This window comes from Lepidochelys kempii, chromosome 2 (assembly GCF_965140265.1).
Source record: "Lepidochelys kempii isolate rLepKem1 chromosome 2, rLepKem1.hap2, whole genome shotgun sequence".
Classification (NCBI taxonomy): Eukaryota; Metazoa; Chordata; order Testudines; family Cheloniidae; genus Lepidochelys; species Lepidochelys kempii.
Window position 1 is genome coordinate 37,017,415 of NC_133257.1, and position 19,532 is coordinate 37,036,946.

Consider the following 19,532-nt stretch of genomic DNA (forward strand, 5'->3'; position numbering starts at 1 on the left):
TTTGGTGCCAGTCCTCTAAGTTTTTGCTAATACCAGCGGCTAGCATTGGCAAAGATTTTTACTAATAAACACAGCCAAACAAAAAGCAGCTTGACACCTTCAAAGCACTATTGAGCACAGCAGCTAGTGCTAGTCAACTGATGTAGCATTTTCCTGTGATGTGTGGCCTTATGAGATGGTCTGGTGAGAGTGGGTGGTCAAACTTCAAAGAGAAATGATTCCTCATTCCATTCAGCTCCTGCAGTCTTCAGTGCTTTGTAGAAAGCTGGGTTTGCTTTTTTAGTTTTACTTAGGAAGTTGAATTGGGAACATTTAAATAATTCCTGATTTAGTTTCTTACTCAACTAAAAGGTGACCTGGCTGCCTACGAAGCACTGGTGAGTTCGGTGGCTATGAAAGAGGAAGGACCTGTATTTCCCTGTGAAGCAACTGATCAAATTTCAAACTAAAAACATGCAATGATGTCTCAGCTGTCTCTTCCCACTCAGCCCAGGAGTGCTTTGCAATGGTCAGGCTCCTTGTAAATTTAAAAGGATAGTATAAAACTACAAATCATATGCAGTTGTTTTTCTTACCAAATTTACTAACATCACTTTAAAAGTATTACAAGTCGGAGAATTCAAAAACTAGTTTATTTTTTGCCATTTGCTGGTTTACTTTTTGCATTTCACCACTAAATTGGCTCCAAAACTAGATGATTTCCAGTTAGTTGATATATCCTACAGCTTTATTTTGTACTGCAACTTTTTGGTAAACTGCAGCCCAAAACTCTCTAAAATGATAAATAAAAAAGGAAAGTAAAATAGATTATACGGAAAACACATTGTTGCAAAACTAACTGGAGGACTCCTAATTTAGCAGACAGGTTCTTTCACACAAGATTTATGACAGTATTCTCTTTTTTTAAGTCTTGGCCTTTGAAATTAATTTCACATGTGACCTGGGAGCTAATTGTAATGCACTTTTAAAGTGCTCTATCATGGAGATCCACTTTGCGTAAACTAAAAAAAAATAGAGAGCGGCATTGTGCTGTATTGCAGAGGGCTCACAGATTATAAAACCAGATGGGATCATCATCATCTAGTCCAGGGTGGGCAAACATTTTGGCCCGAAAGCCACATTTGGGTATGGAAATTGTATGGTGGGCCATGAATGCTCATGAAATGGGGGTTGGGGTGCAGGAGGGTGTTCTGGGCAGGGACTGAGGAGTTTGAAGGAGGAGAGAGGGAATCAGGGCTGGGGTAGAGGTAGGGGCAGGGGTGCAGGCTCCGGGCAATGCTTACCTCAAGAAGCTCCCTGAAGCAGCAGCATGTCCCCCCCTTCTGGCTCCTACGCGGAGGCACGGCCAGGCAGTTCTGCACGCTGCCCCATCCGCAAGCGCCGCCCCTGCAGCTCCCATTGGCCGCAGTTCCCAGCCAATAGGAGCTGCGGGGGCAGCACCTGCAGACAGGGCAGTGCACAGAGCCCCCTGGCTACCCCTAAACATAGGAGTCGGAGCAGGGACATGCCACTGCTTCTGGTAGTTGTGGCACGTGCGGGCGGAGTGGCCCCCAAGCCCATGGCCCAGCTGGAGTGTGGGAGCAGGGCAAGCCCCAGACCCCACTCCCCAGTGGAAACTCAAGGGCCAGATTAGATCAGGGGTGAGCAAACTATGGCCCCTGGGCCACATCTGGCCAGCCAGCTGATCTAGTCTGACCTACTTAATATAGGCCAAGGGTTCTCAACCTTTTTCTTTCTGAACCCAACCCCCCATGTGCTAGAAAAACTCCAGGGCCCAATGTGGGTGGGGGCCAGGGGAACTTGGGGCTTTAGCCCTGCAGGGTGCTGGAGGGGGGCTCCACAGGTGTAGTTTGACTTCTATTTTACAGGTCAGATCTGCATGGTGGGGTCTGGGGAGGGACCACCACCTCCACCCCCTGACTAACCTCAGCAGGCCACCCAGCTTGTCTTGGTTGGGGAGCAGCACGCAACCAAAGATTGTAACTCAAAGTGGGGGGTGTTCAGCTCAAACTTTGAAAGCTGTTCAGGGTGCAGGGAGGGGTTGGCTAGGGGCTGTGCACAGTGAGGGGTATCAAATATAAAGGGAAGGGTAAACCCCTTTGAAATCCCTCCTGGCCAGGGGAAAGCTCCTCTCACCTGTAAAGGGTTAAGAAGCTAAAGGTAACCTTGCTGGCACCTGACCAAAATGACCAATGAGGAGACAAGATACTTTCAAAAGCTGGGAGGAAGGAGAGAAACAAAGGGTCTGTGTGTCTGTCTATATTCTGTCTTGGCCGGGGATAGACCAGGAATGGAGTCTTAGAACTTTTAGTAAGTAATCTAACTAGGTACGTGTTAGATTATGATTTCTTTAAATGGCTGAGAAAAGAACTGTGCTGAATAGAATAACTATTTCTGTCTGTGTATCTTTTTTGTAACTTCAGGTTTTGCCTAGAGGGGTTCTCTGTGTTTTGAATCTAATTACCCTGTAAGATATCTACCATCCTGATTTTACAGGGGGGATTTCTTTATTTCTATTTACTTCTATTTTTATTAAAAGTGTTCTTGTAAGAAAACTGAATGCTTTTTCATTGTTCTCAGATCCAAGGGTTTGGGTCTGTGGTCACCTATGCAAATTGGTGAGGCTTTTTATCCAACATTTCCCAGGAAAGGGGGGGTGCAAGTGTTGGGAGGATTGTTCATTGTTCTTAAGATCCAAGGGTCTGGGTCTGTAGTCAGCTAGGCAAATTGGTGAGGCTTTTTACCAAACCTTGTCCAGGAAGTGGGGTGCAAGGTTTTGGGAAGTATTTTGGGGAGAAAGACGCGTCCAAACAGCTCTTCCCCAGTAACCAGTATTAGTTTGGTGGTGATAGCGGCCAATCCAAGGACAAAGGGTGGAATATTTTGTACCTTGGGGAAGTTTTGACCTAAGCTGGTAAAGATAAGCTTAGGAGGTTTTTCATGCAGGTCCCCACATCTGTACCCTAGAGTTCAGAGTGGGGGAGGAACCTTGACAAGGGGTATAACTCAGGGTGCAGGGAGAGAGTAGCTAGGAGCTATGTGCAGGCAGGGAGTAGCTCGGGATACAGGCAGGGGAATAGCTAGGAGCTGTATGCTGGAAGGAAACCTCTCACGGTGAGGTAGGTTTTCCAGACCTTGAATCATTCTTGTAGCTCTTTTCTGAAGCCTTTCCAATTTTTCAACATCCTTTCCGAAGCACGGAGACCAGACATGGACACAATATTCCAGTAATAGTCTCACTAATGTCGTAATACTACCTCCCTACCGCTATTTGATATTCCCCTGCTTGTATATCCAAGGATCATGTTCACCATCTTAGCTACGGTATTGCACTAGAAGCCCATGATCAATTGATTGTGTCACGGGAGGTATAAAATATGGCTCTACTATTGACTTGCTGAGATTCTATCTTGAGCAAGTCACTTACTTTCTGTGTCTGGTTCTCCATCTGTAAAATAAGAATACTTACAATACCTCAAAAGGGTGTAACAATTAATTAGTTAACATTGGTACAGTGCTTTGAAAATGCAGTGTAATACAAATCCAAAGTATTTATTGTACTCAACTTTTTAGTGCTCTTGTACTCCTTTTTCTAATTTTTTTAAATGAGTTTTAAAAGAAAAGCATCTCAAGTCAAACTACTGACATGTACTTGTGCACTGACAGAACATTACGTCGAGATGACACTATGTAAGGACATATATACTGTACTCTAAAGGAGGTCTTTGATTAGGACCAGAGAGAGGAAGAATGGTCCAGTGGTTAGGACCACACATTTACAGTTAACTTGGGCAAGTCACTTTGTTTCTCTGTGCCTCATTTCCCCACCTACAAAATGGGGATAATAGTACTTCCCTATCTCACAAAAGTGTTGTGAGGACAAACATTACTGTGAGGTGCTCAGATACTATGACAATAGGGGAAATAAAGCCAACTAATGAGAACTAAGTTAACAATAAAATCAATTCAGGAGCTCCTATTGTACAATATATTTTATTACTAACAGATAGTAAAAACAAAACTATTAAAATACATATAAAGTTTTCAGTTTACAAATAGGAGAACAAGAGAATGAAGAATATTTAGTGTGTTTCTTCACAGAGGATATTTCAGATTTTTCTCATTCTCTATCTCAGCAGCAAGAATATTGTGTGCTAAAAATAAAAAGGGAACACTTAAAAAAACGAACATCCCTTATTTAAGGCAATAAATTACAAATTATAAAATGCAGGAGACACAATATAACAAACATTCAAATTTCAATAGATGTTGGATAAAACAAGTAACTTTGGTTTATCAGAACTACAATTTCTTATTCAGTATTTACATGACCTTTCAGTTATGTGATTTTGCTTGAGTGTTCAAACCACCACCCAAAAAAGCTGTTCAAAGTGGAATGTAATAGCCTCACTGTATCATATATCAAAGTGGATGTGTCACACTATGAGCCCTCCAGTTACCAGTAAGGCAAAATGCAGAAGAGCCCTATAGAATGTATCAACACTAGTGTTACAGCTGGAAGGTGAAATCCTGGCTCCACTGAAACAGCAAAACTCCCATTGACTTCATTGGAGACAGAATTTCACCCAAAGGGCCCTGTCCTGCAACCCTTATCCACACCAGTCATCTTACTCATGTGCATTGTCCCATTGAAAACAATGGGACTCCTCCATTAGTAAGGACTACTCTGAGCTGCGTAATTGGGCCCTAATACCAAAAAGCTAAAGAAAATGTGGCATTTCTGTATAAACACACAGACCATTAAAGCATGTAAAAATTATGGCACATGGAAAATGCATTATTGTCCTGTTTTAAGTGAAAACCTCATCTGATGAATTTGCATGTTAATATTCAAAAGTTGCTTTTTCTGCAAGATCATAATTCTCTACAGAATCTTTAACATTAGATTTTTAGAAATATGTGCTTCAGAACATGCTGTCCTTGTGTACTGAGAGCTTTGTTGTGCCTCCTCATTGGGGATGAGTGGAACACCACTCCGGCAGAAGCTCTGGGAAGCATCCTTTCTGAAGTGGAGCTGCACCTCATGCACCCCTCCTGTACAGAATGCACAAAGGCTGCATCTTTTTGAGGAGAACAGTCAGTGAAGAAGTTAGGCAGGGCTATATCTCTGCCACTTCTCTGCCCCATCTCTTTGCACTGATGCTGACACTAATCTCTCCCAGTCCTGCTATCCCTTAGCTCAACCCTTGTGTAGAGATATCAGAGATTTTTGAACTACTCTATTCTGTTTTCTCAGCACAACCCTGGGTGGACATCATTTTGCCACCATTAGCTGAAAATAGGGGGAAAAATTAGGTAGGATTAACTAAATTGGCAGGGAAGTAGAGTGGCAATAGCAGACCATAATATTGAAGTTAATAAACTGACAATTGGAATGAGTTCATGCAAAATGAAATCTGGGGGTGGGTGTGGCCCGGCCCCAGATTCCTTGCAGGGAAAGAGGAAGTCCCATCCTCCCCAGCCCAGCCAGGCCTAGCAGCTCAGCCCAGTGCAGGGTAGGAGCCACGACTGTCTTCCCCAGTCCTGCCTCCACCCCACAGTGATTTACCTCTCTGCCGGCTGCCCAGGGCACTCAAAACATACCACTGGGGAGGGTCGCATGACTGCTTTTGTGGCTTCCCTTTGCTTCTCTGTCAGAAAGTTATTTTTCTGTGGGGAAACAAAGAAATCTGCGGAGGACATAAATGCTGCGCATGCACAGTGGTGCAGAATTCCCCCAGGAGTAATTATTGTAATAAAAAATACTTTGTTTTAGAAAAAGTACTGCCTGTGTGTCGATCAGTTATAACAGAAGGCCGTATCTATGTCCTCCCAGGGATAACAGGTCTAAGCTATTCTGGGGAGTCTCTTGAAGAGAACCTGGTAAACCCAAGTAGTTCCTCTAGGGTGGGCCCAATTTTTACCTTGCATAAATAGATTAATAGATTAGTAGGTTACCTTGAAAGGAACCTCTGGTAAACCCGGTAGTGGGATAACAGAGAAGCTATTCTGTGGATACCCTGGGTCTGTTTTTGGGGTAACAGTAGGTGTGCAAAAGTAAAGGGTGTCTCTCCTTTCTCATTTGTGGAGGGACCAGACACAATTTTGCCCTAGATGTGGAGGTTATATTAGTGCTTATATTATCCTGTAGTGACTATTGCTCAGAAGGAAATGATGTCATCTTATCAGCACAATATTGTTGATCTTATTGGTACTAGAAGGAAGCACCTTAGTTATCAGATTTGTGCAACAAACAAAACAGTAGTTCTTAACGTTGAGTTTATAAAAATAAGTTATTTACCAGATTCATTTTTAACTACAAAATAAATCACTATAATTCCAGAGTCCTTTTCAGATTCAGTGTAGAAACTACCATAATACAGTGCTAAGATTAGTACATCATGAGACATTTACACATTAAAGATATCTATAGATTTGTGTAACTTCTAATTATTCTAAAATGACACAGCTATTTAAAATGCAGTTACTTTAAAAAGAAAAAGAAATGTTAATAGGAAGATTGAAAGACACCAGTGAAGCAAATTAAATTTTTATGTTTCAAAATAACACAACTGTCTTCCATAAATTATTTTTACTGTAATTTAACAGTATGTTCATGTATTAGAAGAGAGATTTCTCTCATTTCTTTTTCTCTTAAATTACTGCTGACCTGCCCAGTCGAGTGCTATTAGAACTCCAGTTTCCGTTACTCTCCTATGAGGTTAAATACAGTGGTTATTGCTAGACCTCCCCACTATTGCAGTGTAACTTTTAAGTGCAAAACAAGGGATATGTATGTGGTATTTTTACAAGGCACAGAGTATCAGTAATCTCCAGTGTAATACAAACCCATAACAGTTTCATAAACTGAAATCATTCATATAGAAATTCTAATCTTTCAAGGATTTGAACTGTTTCCAAAATCCTGATCTTTTCTAGTGTCTGAAGCTTAGTGGACAAGCATTGATATGGAGCCGCTGGTACTGCCTGGTTGTGAAACATTGGGTAGCTGTGAATTACTGACTTGTAGTGGATGAGTTTCAGCAAAGTCACTTTTAGGAGATACCCTATATGTAATTAAAAACAAAAACAAAAAACACACAAACAATGTTAAGCATATAATGTTTTAGACTGAAACACAAACATTTAGCAACAAAATGGCAATATACACTGAACTTACAACACTCCTTTTAAAAGACAATAATATAGTTCTGAATACTCTTTCCTTAGCCATTTAATTGGACTCAGGAACACAAAGGCCTGAGGGTCATCAGTAATGTTTTTTATACCAGCCACCTATCCAAAGAAGCTGTATGGCAGCCACAGATGTCTTGGCAAGCATTGGATAGGGAATGCTTTTCACAGCTTTTCAGTGCTATTCCTTTATTTGTCTTAGAGGTCACTATTCAGCAATATAAGTAGGGCCCTACCAAATTCATGGTCCATTCTGGTCAATTTCATGGTCATAGGATTTGAAATTTAGTAAATTTCACATTTTCAGATGTTTAAATCTGAAATTTTTTAGTGTTGTAACCACAGGGGTCCTGACGCAAAAGGGCATTGTGGGAGGTCACAAACCTGTAGTGGGGGGTCATAGGATTGCCACCCTCACTACTGCGCTGATGTCAGCAGCTACAGAGCTTCCTGCAGCTGCAGGAGTCATCCAGAGGTGGAGGTGGGTCCGATCGCCCCCTTGCTGCTGGGAGTGTCCCAGCCAGGGGCTCCTAGCTGTGAGTCTCGGCCAGGCTGAAGAGGAACAGGACTTGTCCTTCCCCTACACAGTAGCTCTCAGTGGGAGATCAGACCAACCTCCACAAGTCTTCTCTGGCTGCAGGAACCTCCGGGGCTCCTGCCCAGTCCCAGCAGGAGGCCCTCAGAGGTGGGTCTGATCTCCCCCCGAGAGCGGCTATGCAGGGAAAGGACAAGTCCTGTTCCTCCCCAGCCGTGCTGGAACTCGCAGCTAGGAGCCCCTGGTTGGGGTGCTTCCAGCAGCACGGGGGAGATCAGATTTCAAGGGGAAGGGCTTAGTTCACAGTCCATGACATGTTTTTCATGGCCGTGAAATTGGTAGGGCCCTAAATATAAGGCACATCCTATCCCAAGATAAAAGCTCTAGTACTTAAAATCTCTACTAGAAAAAAATCCCCAAATCATATATCCTCATTTAGAAACACATCAGCTGCATGGTCATCTGGAAAGTACCATATATACTCGTTCAGAAGCAGAATTTTTTTTAGTAAAAAGGGACGTGTCAGAGAAGGGGGTCAGCTTATGAATGGGTATAGAGGGGGGAGAGGTGGGACACAGCCCATCCCCCCAACAGAGGAGGCAAGGAGAGGCAGCACAGCCAGCAGAGCCAGAAGGGAAGAGGCAGGGCCAGAGTCTCTCCGCTTTTGGCCACGCTGCTCTCCCCCCAGCCTCCGAAGCAGCTGCAGCTCCAGGGCTGGCAGGCTGCGGCCATGCCGCTTCGGCCCCGCAGCCGTGCCACCCAGTCTGGCCCGCCGGAGCACGCTGCAGCCGTGCCGCCCTGTCTGGCCTTCTCTTGGCTTAAGTAATCAGTCTGGCCCGCTGGAGCACGCTGCGGCCGCACCGCCCAGCCTGCTGGAGCAGCTCCGGCCAGGCCAGAGACATCCTCCCCTGGCCCGCCCTAGCTAAGGTGGGAAGGAATGGGATGGGGAGAGTGTGGGGGTCCCGCGCTAGGGGTGGGGTCATGTGGGAGGTGGTCACAGGGGTTACTCCCCTGACCCCCAGCTTCTCACTCCCCCCCCTCCCAAAAAAAATTTCCCTGACAGTTGCTGTCCCAGCCCGTCAGGGTAAGCAGCTGGTGTAACGGGACACTTTGTTTACTTAAGCATACCTCCCTGCCTGCAGATGCTCAAGGTAAACAAACTGTCTCGGCCCACCAGCAGCTTATCCTGATGGCCTGGGAGCCAAAGTTTGCCAACCCCTGAATTATAGGGTCGGCTTATGAATGGGTCATAAAAATTTCCCATTTTTACTTATCCATCTGGGGGGGGGGGGGGTCAGCTTACAAACGAACCGGCTTATGATCAAGTATATATGGTAGTTTATAAGAACTACTTTTTTCTTGCAGCTACTGTTATTGGACAATCTGTCTTCAAAAGGAAAAGGACACAAAAAATATACCATAGTATTGGTAGTATGAACATACACCAGAAAACTGAAGTCCAAACTTAGATAAAAAAAATAAGCATCCTACCTTCCTTCACCCATTCTTTTCATACTCTCAGATAAGCTAATCATATCAAACGTGTTGTCTGCCTTGCTGCTCTTTTCCACCTGTTCCATAGCCAGTTTAGAAGTAGATAATATTTGTAGTACATGTTCACCACCAGTATTCTCCCCTTCCTCCACTTTCTGGGTGGATGTTCCATCTGCCTCCATCTCTTTCTCAGATGTTTCTCGAGGGGGTTTAATTTCTGGAAAGTTCTCTTGGCTTAAGTAATCAGGGTTAGTAATAGCCACTGCAGAAGTTCCGTGATTTGTTGTGGCACCTGTACTAGTCCCCATAGACTTCGAAATAACCTTCAGTTTGTGTGAACTGGATTTGTAGTGCTTCTTTTTATGGTTAACTTTAGAATTGTGCTTCAAGAAAAAGTCACATGATTCTTGCAACACTCTTCGGCTTTCACTGATTGGACTGAAAAACAAAGGCATATGACTAGTTCATCAAAGATCATTTAGACTCAGCGGAAGATTGCTTCTTATTCCAAAATGCAAAGGAAGTAACAAAGGGGGTGGCTCTAATGTACCAAACCTGGCTCCAATGTTAACCAATACTGAGGAAATGATAACCTCTGATGATTGGGAAGAAATCTGGGGGTAGTGGCTACTAAGTAATTATATTTGTGGAGCAATTAAATTTACAGAAATAGAGCAAAATCCTACATGCCTCATTCTTGCAAATAGTTCCAATACCTTGAATGAGATTAACCATGTGAGAAAGGACAGCAGGATTAGCTCATAGGTAGCTAGGTCACCAAATTAAGTTTTCCTAAAGCAAACTTGTTAAAGTGAAAAAAATGGTAAATAGTATAAAATGGGCAACATTTTTTTAATCACTTAGCTGAAAGTAGTTTACAGCTGAAACATAAGAAAGACTTATACAGGAAATGGAAAAGTAGGGAGATGGAAAGGAAGCTATAAGCTCACCATCCAGGAATGCAGACTTAAAATAAAAGGAGCTAAAGAAAACCAAAGTAATGTTGGCTGGGCAAGTCCAAGGAAATAAAGAGTTCTAAAAATACATCCACAGTTTAGGAAGAATATAGGAAATCTAAAAAAAAAATATATCAGGGGAAAAGAAAAGGATATAATAATTACAAGGGATGGGACCTAAACTTCCAGTCTGCTTATATTGAAAAGGATATGACCCATGCATCTCCTACAAAAGAGAACCCTAGGTAAGTTTAAATAAAGGAATGGAATTACTCTTGTGCAGAAGGGGATAGAATAAGAAACAGTAGTCTGAAACAATAGAAGAAAAAATTAAGGTAGGACATTAGAAATAGTAAGAGAATTAGGGCAGCAGAGTAAGCTACTAAGAAAAATGGTGGACGGACCATCACTGCAAGATACGGTTAAAGCAGGAGTGCAAATGATGTAAGCAGCAGACCTGGAAAATGAAAGGAGTCGGAGTTGATGGGGCCAAACAGTCTTCCCTGTTGATTGAAAGTTACAGCCATGTTAGTCAGTGTTAAGAGCAACAAAATCCCTTTTGCTCAATTTAAAGGACCAAATCAATAGGGAAGTATGTTTTCTACCTTATTAGGGCCCAATCATGTAGTTATTGCACAAGTAAAACTTGAATTGACTCCAGTGGGAATTTTACCGATGTCTAACTGCAGGATTGGGCCCTGAGAGAGTAAACAATACTTTTTCTATATTGCCTGACAAATATTTAAAGGGACACATGTTACAAATACATTTTTTTAAAGCTTATCAGTACCACATACAAAGAGTTGCTCTTACTCTCTCTTGCGATTTCTGTTGAAGAAACTGGCCCATTCAGAACAGGTCTTTTTACTTCCCACCCAGAATACTGGAGAGATGCCAACAATTAACGTCATCAGGTACTTCATCAGAAACAAAAATATTTCTGGTCTAGCTAATGCCTTTGCCTGAAAGATAACAAAGTTCAATAAACAAACACGCACACACAGACACACGCACACTTTGACTCTTGACAAAGTGCATAAAATGAACAGAAACCATGTACAAGAGCATACTGAGGTACTTTCTATTTTACACCAGCTATCCTATACTGCATTCAGACACACCATGGACTGAACTAAAACATGCACAGTCAAGTCAGATCTGGTTAATCTTTGCTTATGGAGATGTAGCTGAAGGTGTGGACAGGAGGTGAGGCATAAAGGGAGATTTTTTAAAAAACTGGAAGAAAAGATTATTTGGAGGGGAGAAAAGTATTATTAAGCAAAAAGAAAAGGAGTACTTGTGGCACCTTAGAGACTAACCAATTTATCTGAGCATAAGCTTTAAATTGGTTAGTCTCTAAGGTGCCACAAGTACTCCTTTTCTTTTTGCGAATACAGACTAACATGGCTGTTACTCTGAAACCTATTATTAAGCAGTTTCTCCAGTGAAACACTGCATATTTGGGAGCTTCCTCTGGATACAGAGGAGATGATGGAGTGGATGAATTAGATTTAATTACATGAATCAGGATCTCCAGAGAGCTTCAGGACAGTATACAGAGGTCAAAGTAAGCTGGTCCGGTCTGGTACATAGCCAACCGTACTAGCCGGGGGCAGCTTCCCCAGGCCAGCAATTTAAAAGGGCCCTGGGCTCCTGGCACTGGCTGGAGCCCCTGGCCCTTTAAATTGCCACCAGAGCCTCTGGGCTCCCAGCCGCCACCACAGCTACCCCTACCATGGGGCTCCGGTGGTGATTTAAAGGGCCTGGGGCTCCCAGCCGCCACTACTGCAGCCAGATCCCCGGGCCCTTTAAATTGCTGCCGCAGCCCCGGGGTAGTGGCAGCGATTTAAAGGCCCCGCCCCTTCCGCCTGAGGTCCCTCCCTTTTCGGTTGAGCCCCCCTTTGCTCAGGTCCCTGGCCCTGCGTACCGGTAAGTCCCTTAAGTTACTTTCACCCTTACCAGTATACCAGTGTTTTCTGCCGTTTATTGCAAAATTAATCCACCAATGTGCAGAACAGGGTCACAGTTGTTGAGACATTTAACTCATTAAGTGGTTATTTAACTTCCTCTCCCATGCCCCAAATGTAATTTATGTTTTCTTGGTTAATCCACTTGTCTCTGTATTCTGGCCTTCAAAGCACTAGTCACTCTTTTTGTTAGCTAGGTATCCATAATTGTTGAAGCTGAAGTTTTTGTTTTGTTTTGAACTAATCAGAGTAAAAAGAGAAGCCACTCTGTAGTTAATAGGTTTTTGTCACTGGAAAACAACAAGTACAACACAAAGGAACAGATCCAGTTGTAATATTTCTTGGTATAATATTTGATTGGATAGGTTTGTTCTGTTGCTATTTACTCTCTCCAATAAACTAAATAATCCTTGAGAATTATGTCATTAATTTCTTATTACCTGTACTGCAAGGTAAACATTGCAAGGCAAATTTGTTAAAGAAGGAATAGATACCTCAACTCTTAACTTTCTTACTTTGGAGGGTTTAAGTTGATGAAGGGCTCAATGCTGTATCCCCTGAAGTGGATATTTTGTCACTGACTTTAAACAGGAGCAAGAATAAGTATTAAGGACCCAGTCCTATGAGGGGCTGTACTCAACTGTCATTGACGTCAATCAGAGTAGAGGGTACTCAGAAACTTGCAGGATCAAGCTCTAACATTCTATGAATTCTGTGTTTCTTTTCCTTGTTTTTATAGTAGCTCATTGCAGTATAAACATTAATGGTGGGATGCAAAGCAACTGAAGTGTGTAACTTGACATGAAAAACTAACAGTTCCCTTACTGTTATTTCCTTCTTAAACACCAGCTCATAAATAGCGAGACATAAACCAAAAATTACTTGATATGACAGAGAATTTTATGCATTAAAACAAAATGTAATACATAGAGAGTACTGCATATGTGCAGTTGGTATGCATACTAAAGTCTTTCTGAAGACAATTTTTTAATCAAAAGTCAAATTTTAAACCTGAACATCTCAGCAATTTAAGATATATATTTTTAAAATTTCTAAAACTTAAGTGCACATTACCAAAAATCAGTTTGCAAATATGCAGTCATAGTTCTGAGAAATAAAGAGTGAAAAGCTCAGTATTTTGTACTTATACAATATAAGAAAAGACAAAACTGATTTTAATCAAATGTGGTTCTGACCAAAATGTTCAAATTCGAATGGCTAAAATTAGTTGCTTAAATACTTAGGTACATATTTCAAGGCAGCCTCATTTTCAGAAATGCTGAGTAACTTTAGGCACCTAATTAGAAAATTTGGGGAAATAGTTTTTAGGAATAGCTGCTTATTATGTAGAAAGTTTCCACCATGAACCATTTTTTTTATTAAGTTCAAATACCTTAAAAATTTAAACTCATGACTCTAAAAAGATTTTAAGTGCCACCAATCTGATTAGCTGGAGATTTCAACATAAATATTGGTTCAGTCAATTTATTTAAATGTTTAATTGGTCTATAAATATTACGTTGTGTGTATTTCATTGGCTTCCCTAACTTCAGTCTACCCACTAAATGTTGTTACAAATATCATAATGCATTTCGGTGCCTTTTTTATGTTAACATTACAATATGACAGGTTTCAGAGCAGCAGCCGTGTTAGTCTGTATCCACAAAAAGAAAAGGAGGACTTGTGGCACCTTAGAGACTAACCAATTTATTTGAGCATAAGCTTTCATGAGCTACAGCTCACTTCATCGGATGCATGCAGGGGAAAATACAGTGTGGAGATTTTATATGCACAGAGAACATGAAACAATGGGTGTTACAATACACACTGTAACGAGGTAAGGTGATCAAGTAAGGCCAGCAGGAGAGTGGGGGAGAAACTCTTCTTTTGTTGAAGAATTGCCACTTTTAGGTCTGTAATCGAGTGACCAGAGAGATTGAAGTGTTCTCCGACTGGTTTTTGAATGTTATAATTCTTGATGTCTGATGTGTGTCCATTTCTTCTTTTACATAGAGGCTGTCCAGTTTGGCCAATGTACATGGCAGAGAGACATTGCTGGCACATGATGGCACATATCACATTGGTAGATGTGCAGGTGAACGAGCCTCTGATAGTGTGGCTGATGTGATTAGGCACTATGATGGTGTCCCCTGAATAGATATGTGGACACAGTTGGCAATGGGCTTTGTTGCAAGGATAGGTTCCTGGGTTAGTGTTTTAATTGGAATTAATTTGCAAACTGGACATCATTATCTTAGGCTTGAATAAAGACTGGGAGTGGATGTGTCATTATACAAAGTAAAACTATTTCCCTGTGTTTATTTCCCCCCTACTGTTCCTCTCACATTCTTGTCAACTGCTGGAAATGGCCCATCTTGATTATCACTACAAAAGGTCCCCCCCCCCCCCCGTTGGTAATAGCTCACCTTACCTGATCAGTCTCGTTACAGTGTGTATGGTAACACCCATTGTTTCATGTTCTCTGCGTATATAAAATCTCCCCACTGTATTTTCCACTGCATGCATCTGATGTAGCTCACAAAAGCTTATGCTCAAATAAATTTGTTAATCTAAGGTGCCACAAGTCCTCCTTTTCTTATTACAATATGAATTATACAAAACATTACTCCTTACCTGGTAAGGACAGGGAATATGGTACCGATCACAGTGGTCAAAGACCCAAGTGGTCTCCCAGATTCTCCTATACATCTGCTCATAAACATAACATCCAAGAAGTGCCACCAGTGGTACCAGGTATAAGCCACTAAAGACTCCAATTCGAATCATAAATTTCTTCAGCTTCTCTTGGTTTCTGCCATCATGCTGTATGACTTGCCGCACATGATTTAAAGAAATAATTCCAGATAAAAGGAGAGAGAGACCAACAAAAACACAAAAGCACAAAGGCAAAAGGACAAAGTATCGAGATGCATCCATGTCATAGAGACCAACAAAGCAAACTCCACTGATATTGTCCCCTTCAACTTTGTTCATTGCAAGGAGCATAATGGTGAGAAAACCAGGTATGCCCCATGCAACTGCATGGAACCAAATTGCCTTTTGTTCAATAGCTTCACAGCTCCATTTTCTTCCTGCTGCTAGGAACCAAGTGATCGTAAGAATCACCCACCATATTGTTCCTGCCATAGTGAAAAAATACAAAACCATAAAAAAGACAGTGCAGGCTTTGTTTTGAGAGCCAAGAACAACTGTTTCACCAATTTCTAACTTTTCATCTGCCTTGTTACAAGCAGTTCTATTTCCCAGCAAAAAGCCAATGAAGTATATCAGAGACACTATACTGTAACAGACTGAATAATATATGATTGGCCTCTCTGGGTATCTGAACCTTTTAACGTCAATCAGAAAAGTCAGGAATGTGAACAGAGTAGCACAAAGGCAAAAAATTGAAACTATTCCAATGAAGCTTTTGGCAACATCCAGCTCATAATTTTTGAAGTACATATTGGGACATGGGGGTGCACACTGATCAATTCCCAAAAACTTGTAGCCTTGTCCATTGGAGGTCTGCAGATGCCGTGGACACCAAAATCCATAGTCCCTTCGAGCCTGCCCTGGGGTCTTCTGTGTTCCATGGACCTTTGTGGTTACAGCGGCAGTGACAGGAGCAGTTTCATCACAATCCTCCAGTCTACACAGATTAAGAAAAGTGCATGTACATTAATACTCTTCCACTGTCAAGTGTTCCCTTATTTTACTGCTATTCTTCCTAAGTGTGAAAAAGCTGTTTGAGTAAAATATTTTATGCATGATCCAAAAATTAGTTTATGAGAACAAAATCAGGTGGCCTTTAGAAAAAATTTTGAGTAGAGTCAAATAAAATCTTTAATGTTAAGTTTAGAAGAACAGTTGAACACAAGCTGTTTAACTATTCTTTACAAAACCTTGGTTTTGTATTCAGTTTGTTATGAAACACTTCAAATTCTTAAATTAAAAGAGACATTTTGCAGTTGTTTCTTTACTGGTCTTATTCCACATCAAAATTATTTATATACATGTAAACTTGTGAAAAAACACATCATAGATTTTTATACTTGGTTGACAAATTGCTGTTTGAGATTCACTAGAGATAATGCAAGCTCCAATCCAAATACAGGAGTGAAATGTTGAACATCTGGGATATACAGATGGAAATATCTTTGCTTTTATTGGACCAGGTCAATGTTTAACTGCTGATAATAGTGGTTTGATTGTGTTTCAAATCACCTACTCTCAGAAAGCTCTCTTCCCAGGGTACCCACTGCTTTTGTTCTCAGCTCTGTAAGGCCCCTTACAGTGCTAATTAATTTGAAATTGAGAGATGAAGACTATGAGATCAAAGAAGGAACAAACAATTGAGGCCAGTGGGAATTTAGAACATTTTGTAGAAGTCTCACAATAATAGCAGTGTAAATCCGTTCAAAAAGGAAAAGACTCATTATTAGAAATGGAGAGATGACCTTTTTAACATTAAATCTGCCTTCACTAATGGATCTGCTTGGTTTCATATCAGCTGATAACACTTTCCCTCAGGGGAAAAATATTTACAGAAGCAGTCAGATGGTGAGGACTGTCTGTCATAGAACTGATAAGGACTTTGATATCCATAATATATTACTGGAAATTACCTAACAGACAGGAAAAATAAAAGGAGAGCTAGTATAAAAGTTGAACACAATTGTAATTATTTTTTCTTTAACTTTTAAAAAAAGTTAATTTAACTATAGCTTGTGACATTTAGAATTTGATTGGACAAAATAACTTAATCTGTTTTATAATGACCATTTCTGCATTAGCAGTTGATGGACTTATTATCTTATGGCTAGATTATGCAATCTTTACTTGAATAGGAGCACACTTACTCACAATGAGATTACTAATGTGTGCAACTACTCACCAATGAGTGAGTTCTACAATTTATCCATGAGAGTGAGAATAGATTAAGAGTGCCTCTGTAAAAATGGCATTGCGGAGTTCCATCATCATGATTTCTCACTGATTTCCGTAACAAATATACTCAGTTTAAAAGTAGAAAGGTTTTTTCCCCCCTACATGCCAGATGGACAAACTCAACTTGGGCTCTCTGTTTCATCACCACCATTAATAAGGGTTCTTCTGGACAAATTGGGCTGGCCTGAGAATTCTAGAAGCTGAAGTTCTTTTTAACCATACAGCAGGATTATCATGCACTGCACCAGCACAAGCTTATCTCACCAATTTACCAACTTGCTTTACCCTCGTTCTGTTGGGGTCATCTCTAAGGAGTCAGGAGTGTCTATCTTAGGGTTCTCATTAGTGCCTCTCAACACTCTCTAGGCTCATTCAGTCTTTGGCCTTTCTGAGGCTGCCAACAACAGTGCCAGTTACTGCTGACTCCAAGGGTATTTTTTGTGCTATGGACTCTATGTTAAGAACTGGACAGAGAATACCACTCACTTCACATATGAGCAGTAGATAGTGTTAACTTTAAGTCATTATTGTCAGTAGTAGAATAATTTAGAGATGCAACGGTTCCTGAAAAAAACTGAGTATTTTATTTTAAAATATAATTTAGAAAATATACTGAATATCTGAATAAGCTTCTAAGATGGCTAATTCTACAGAACAATTTTGAGACAGTTTTGTAGCTCTGCAGAGGGGCAGGGGCAGGGGCGAGAGTGTGAAATGCTGCAGAGCCTGAACATCCCATGGGCCTCCATACCGTGTTTCCATGTTGCTGCTCAACCTGTCCCCTGCCCTTGGGTCCATACTATCAGACTCTTTTCCCTGTGGCTATGCACAGTGAAGAGGTGACTTATCATGGTCTACAAGTACCTAAATGGGGAAGAGATTTCAGATAGTAGATGGCCCTTTAATCTAGTAGAAAAAGGCATAACGATCCAATGACTGGAAACTGAATCTAGATAATTCAGGCTAGAAATAAAACGTGCACCTTATTTAACAGTGAGAGTAATTAACCATTGGAACATCTTACCTAAGGATGTGGTGCATTCTCAAATCACTTGAAGTCTTAAATCAAAACTGGACACCTTTCAAAAACAAATGCTACAGTTGCCAACAGAAATTACTGGGTGAGGTTCAATTTCCTGTGTTATGCAGGAGGTCAGACTAAATTATAATAATGATCCCTTCACGCCCTAAAAATCTATGAATTTTTCATTATCTCTCTGGGGGCTAGAAGAAACAGACAAAGATAAGATTTTTGTGAAATACTGAATCTTGGCATGCAGCATAGATAAAGTAATGGGAGGTTTAATTTGTTCAGCTAAGTGGTTAAGATTAAAATAAAAGCCTTCTGGTACTTAGTGATGTATAGACAGAGTGCTTTATATTTCATAGTACCGTTCAGTTACTCTTTGGGGGCTGGAATACTTTGGTGAGAGAGAGTCATCTGGGATATACCAGAGGTTAAGCGTGGGGAATTCTGCACCACTGCGTGTGTGCAGAATTCATATCCCCCTCAGATTTCTTTGTTTCCCTGTTAGAAAGTCATTTTTCTGCAGGGAAGCAAAGGGAAGCTGCAAGAGTGGTCCCAGCTGGGCTGGGGGAGGATGGGACTCTCTCTTCCCCTGCAAGGAGCAGCCAGAGCCGGGTCAAACTCACCCCCAAAAACCTCCCCCAGCTGCAGGAAACTCCGTACACACACCCTCTTTCCTGCCACATTACTCCTCAGGTGTGGGGGTAGGGATCACTGTATGGGGAGCTATTCCCACTGCCTACTACGTGTGCATCTGGAACCCTCCCATACACAGAACCCTGTCGAGCCTCACCCGCCCGCATCCAAATCCCCACCCTGCCAAGTCTCACCTCCTGCATCCAGATCCCCACCCCTGCTCCCAGATCACCCCTTGCTGAGCCCCCCACACTCGAACCACCACTCTCCTGCACCTGGACCACCCCTCACTGAGCCCCAAACTCCCATCCTACCAAGCCCCACTCCCCCAGCACCCAGACACCCCCCACTGAGCTCCCTACATCTGACCACCCCCCCCCGCTGAGCTCCATCCCCCAACACCCAGACCCCCCATGCTGAACTTCAACCACCTTCACCTGGACCCCTCTGCAGAGTTCCATTACCCCTGAACCTGGAAACCCCCACCCCCAACAAGCTCCTGTGCATCCAATCCCCCCACACCTGGACCCTCCCCAAGCTGTCTGCACACAAAATTGCCCCACACAGAACCCTCTCAATCCACACCTGGATCCCCCCCACACTAAGCCCCTCCACATTTGGATCCTGCCAGGCTGAACCTGCCTGCCCCACACCTGGTGTGTCTTGCATGGAGAGGCAGGGCCCTGTGGTGTTTCTGGGGCAGACCTGGCCCTTGCATTGTGTCAGAGTCAAGTGCTGCCTCACTGAGGAGTCCGTGTCCTGGGGAGGGGCTG

General features: G+C 42.1%; 1 protein-coding gene across 1 annotated transcript in view; it reads right to left on the bottom strand.

Moving 5' to 3' along the window:
• Nucleotides 1-3,589: 3,589 nt before the first annotated feature.
• Nucleotides 3,590-19,532, bottom strand: part of FZD6 (frizzled class receptor 6) — a 60,867-nt gene continuing 44,924 nt past the window's right edge. The window contains exons 4-7 of the mRNA XM_073330398.1: nucleotides 14,781-15,798; nucleotides 10,993-11,141; nucleotides 9,221-9,661; nucleotides 3,590-7,067 (exon numbers count right to left, since the gene is read on the bottom strand). Coding sequence (XP_073186499.1) covers nucleotides 6,950-7,067; nucleotides 9,221-9,661; nucleotides 10,993-11,141; nucleotides 14,781-15,798 — 1,726 coding nt within the window. The 3' untranslated portion in view covers nucleotides 3,590-6,949. The remainder of the gene's footprint in view (nucleotides 7,068-9,220; nucleotides 9,662-10,992; nucleotides 11,142-14,780; nucleotides 15,799-19,532) is intronic.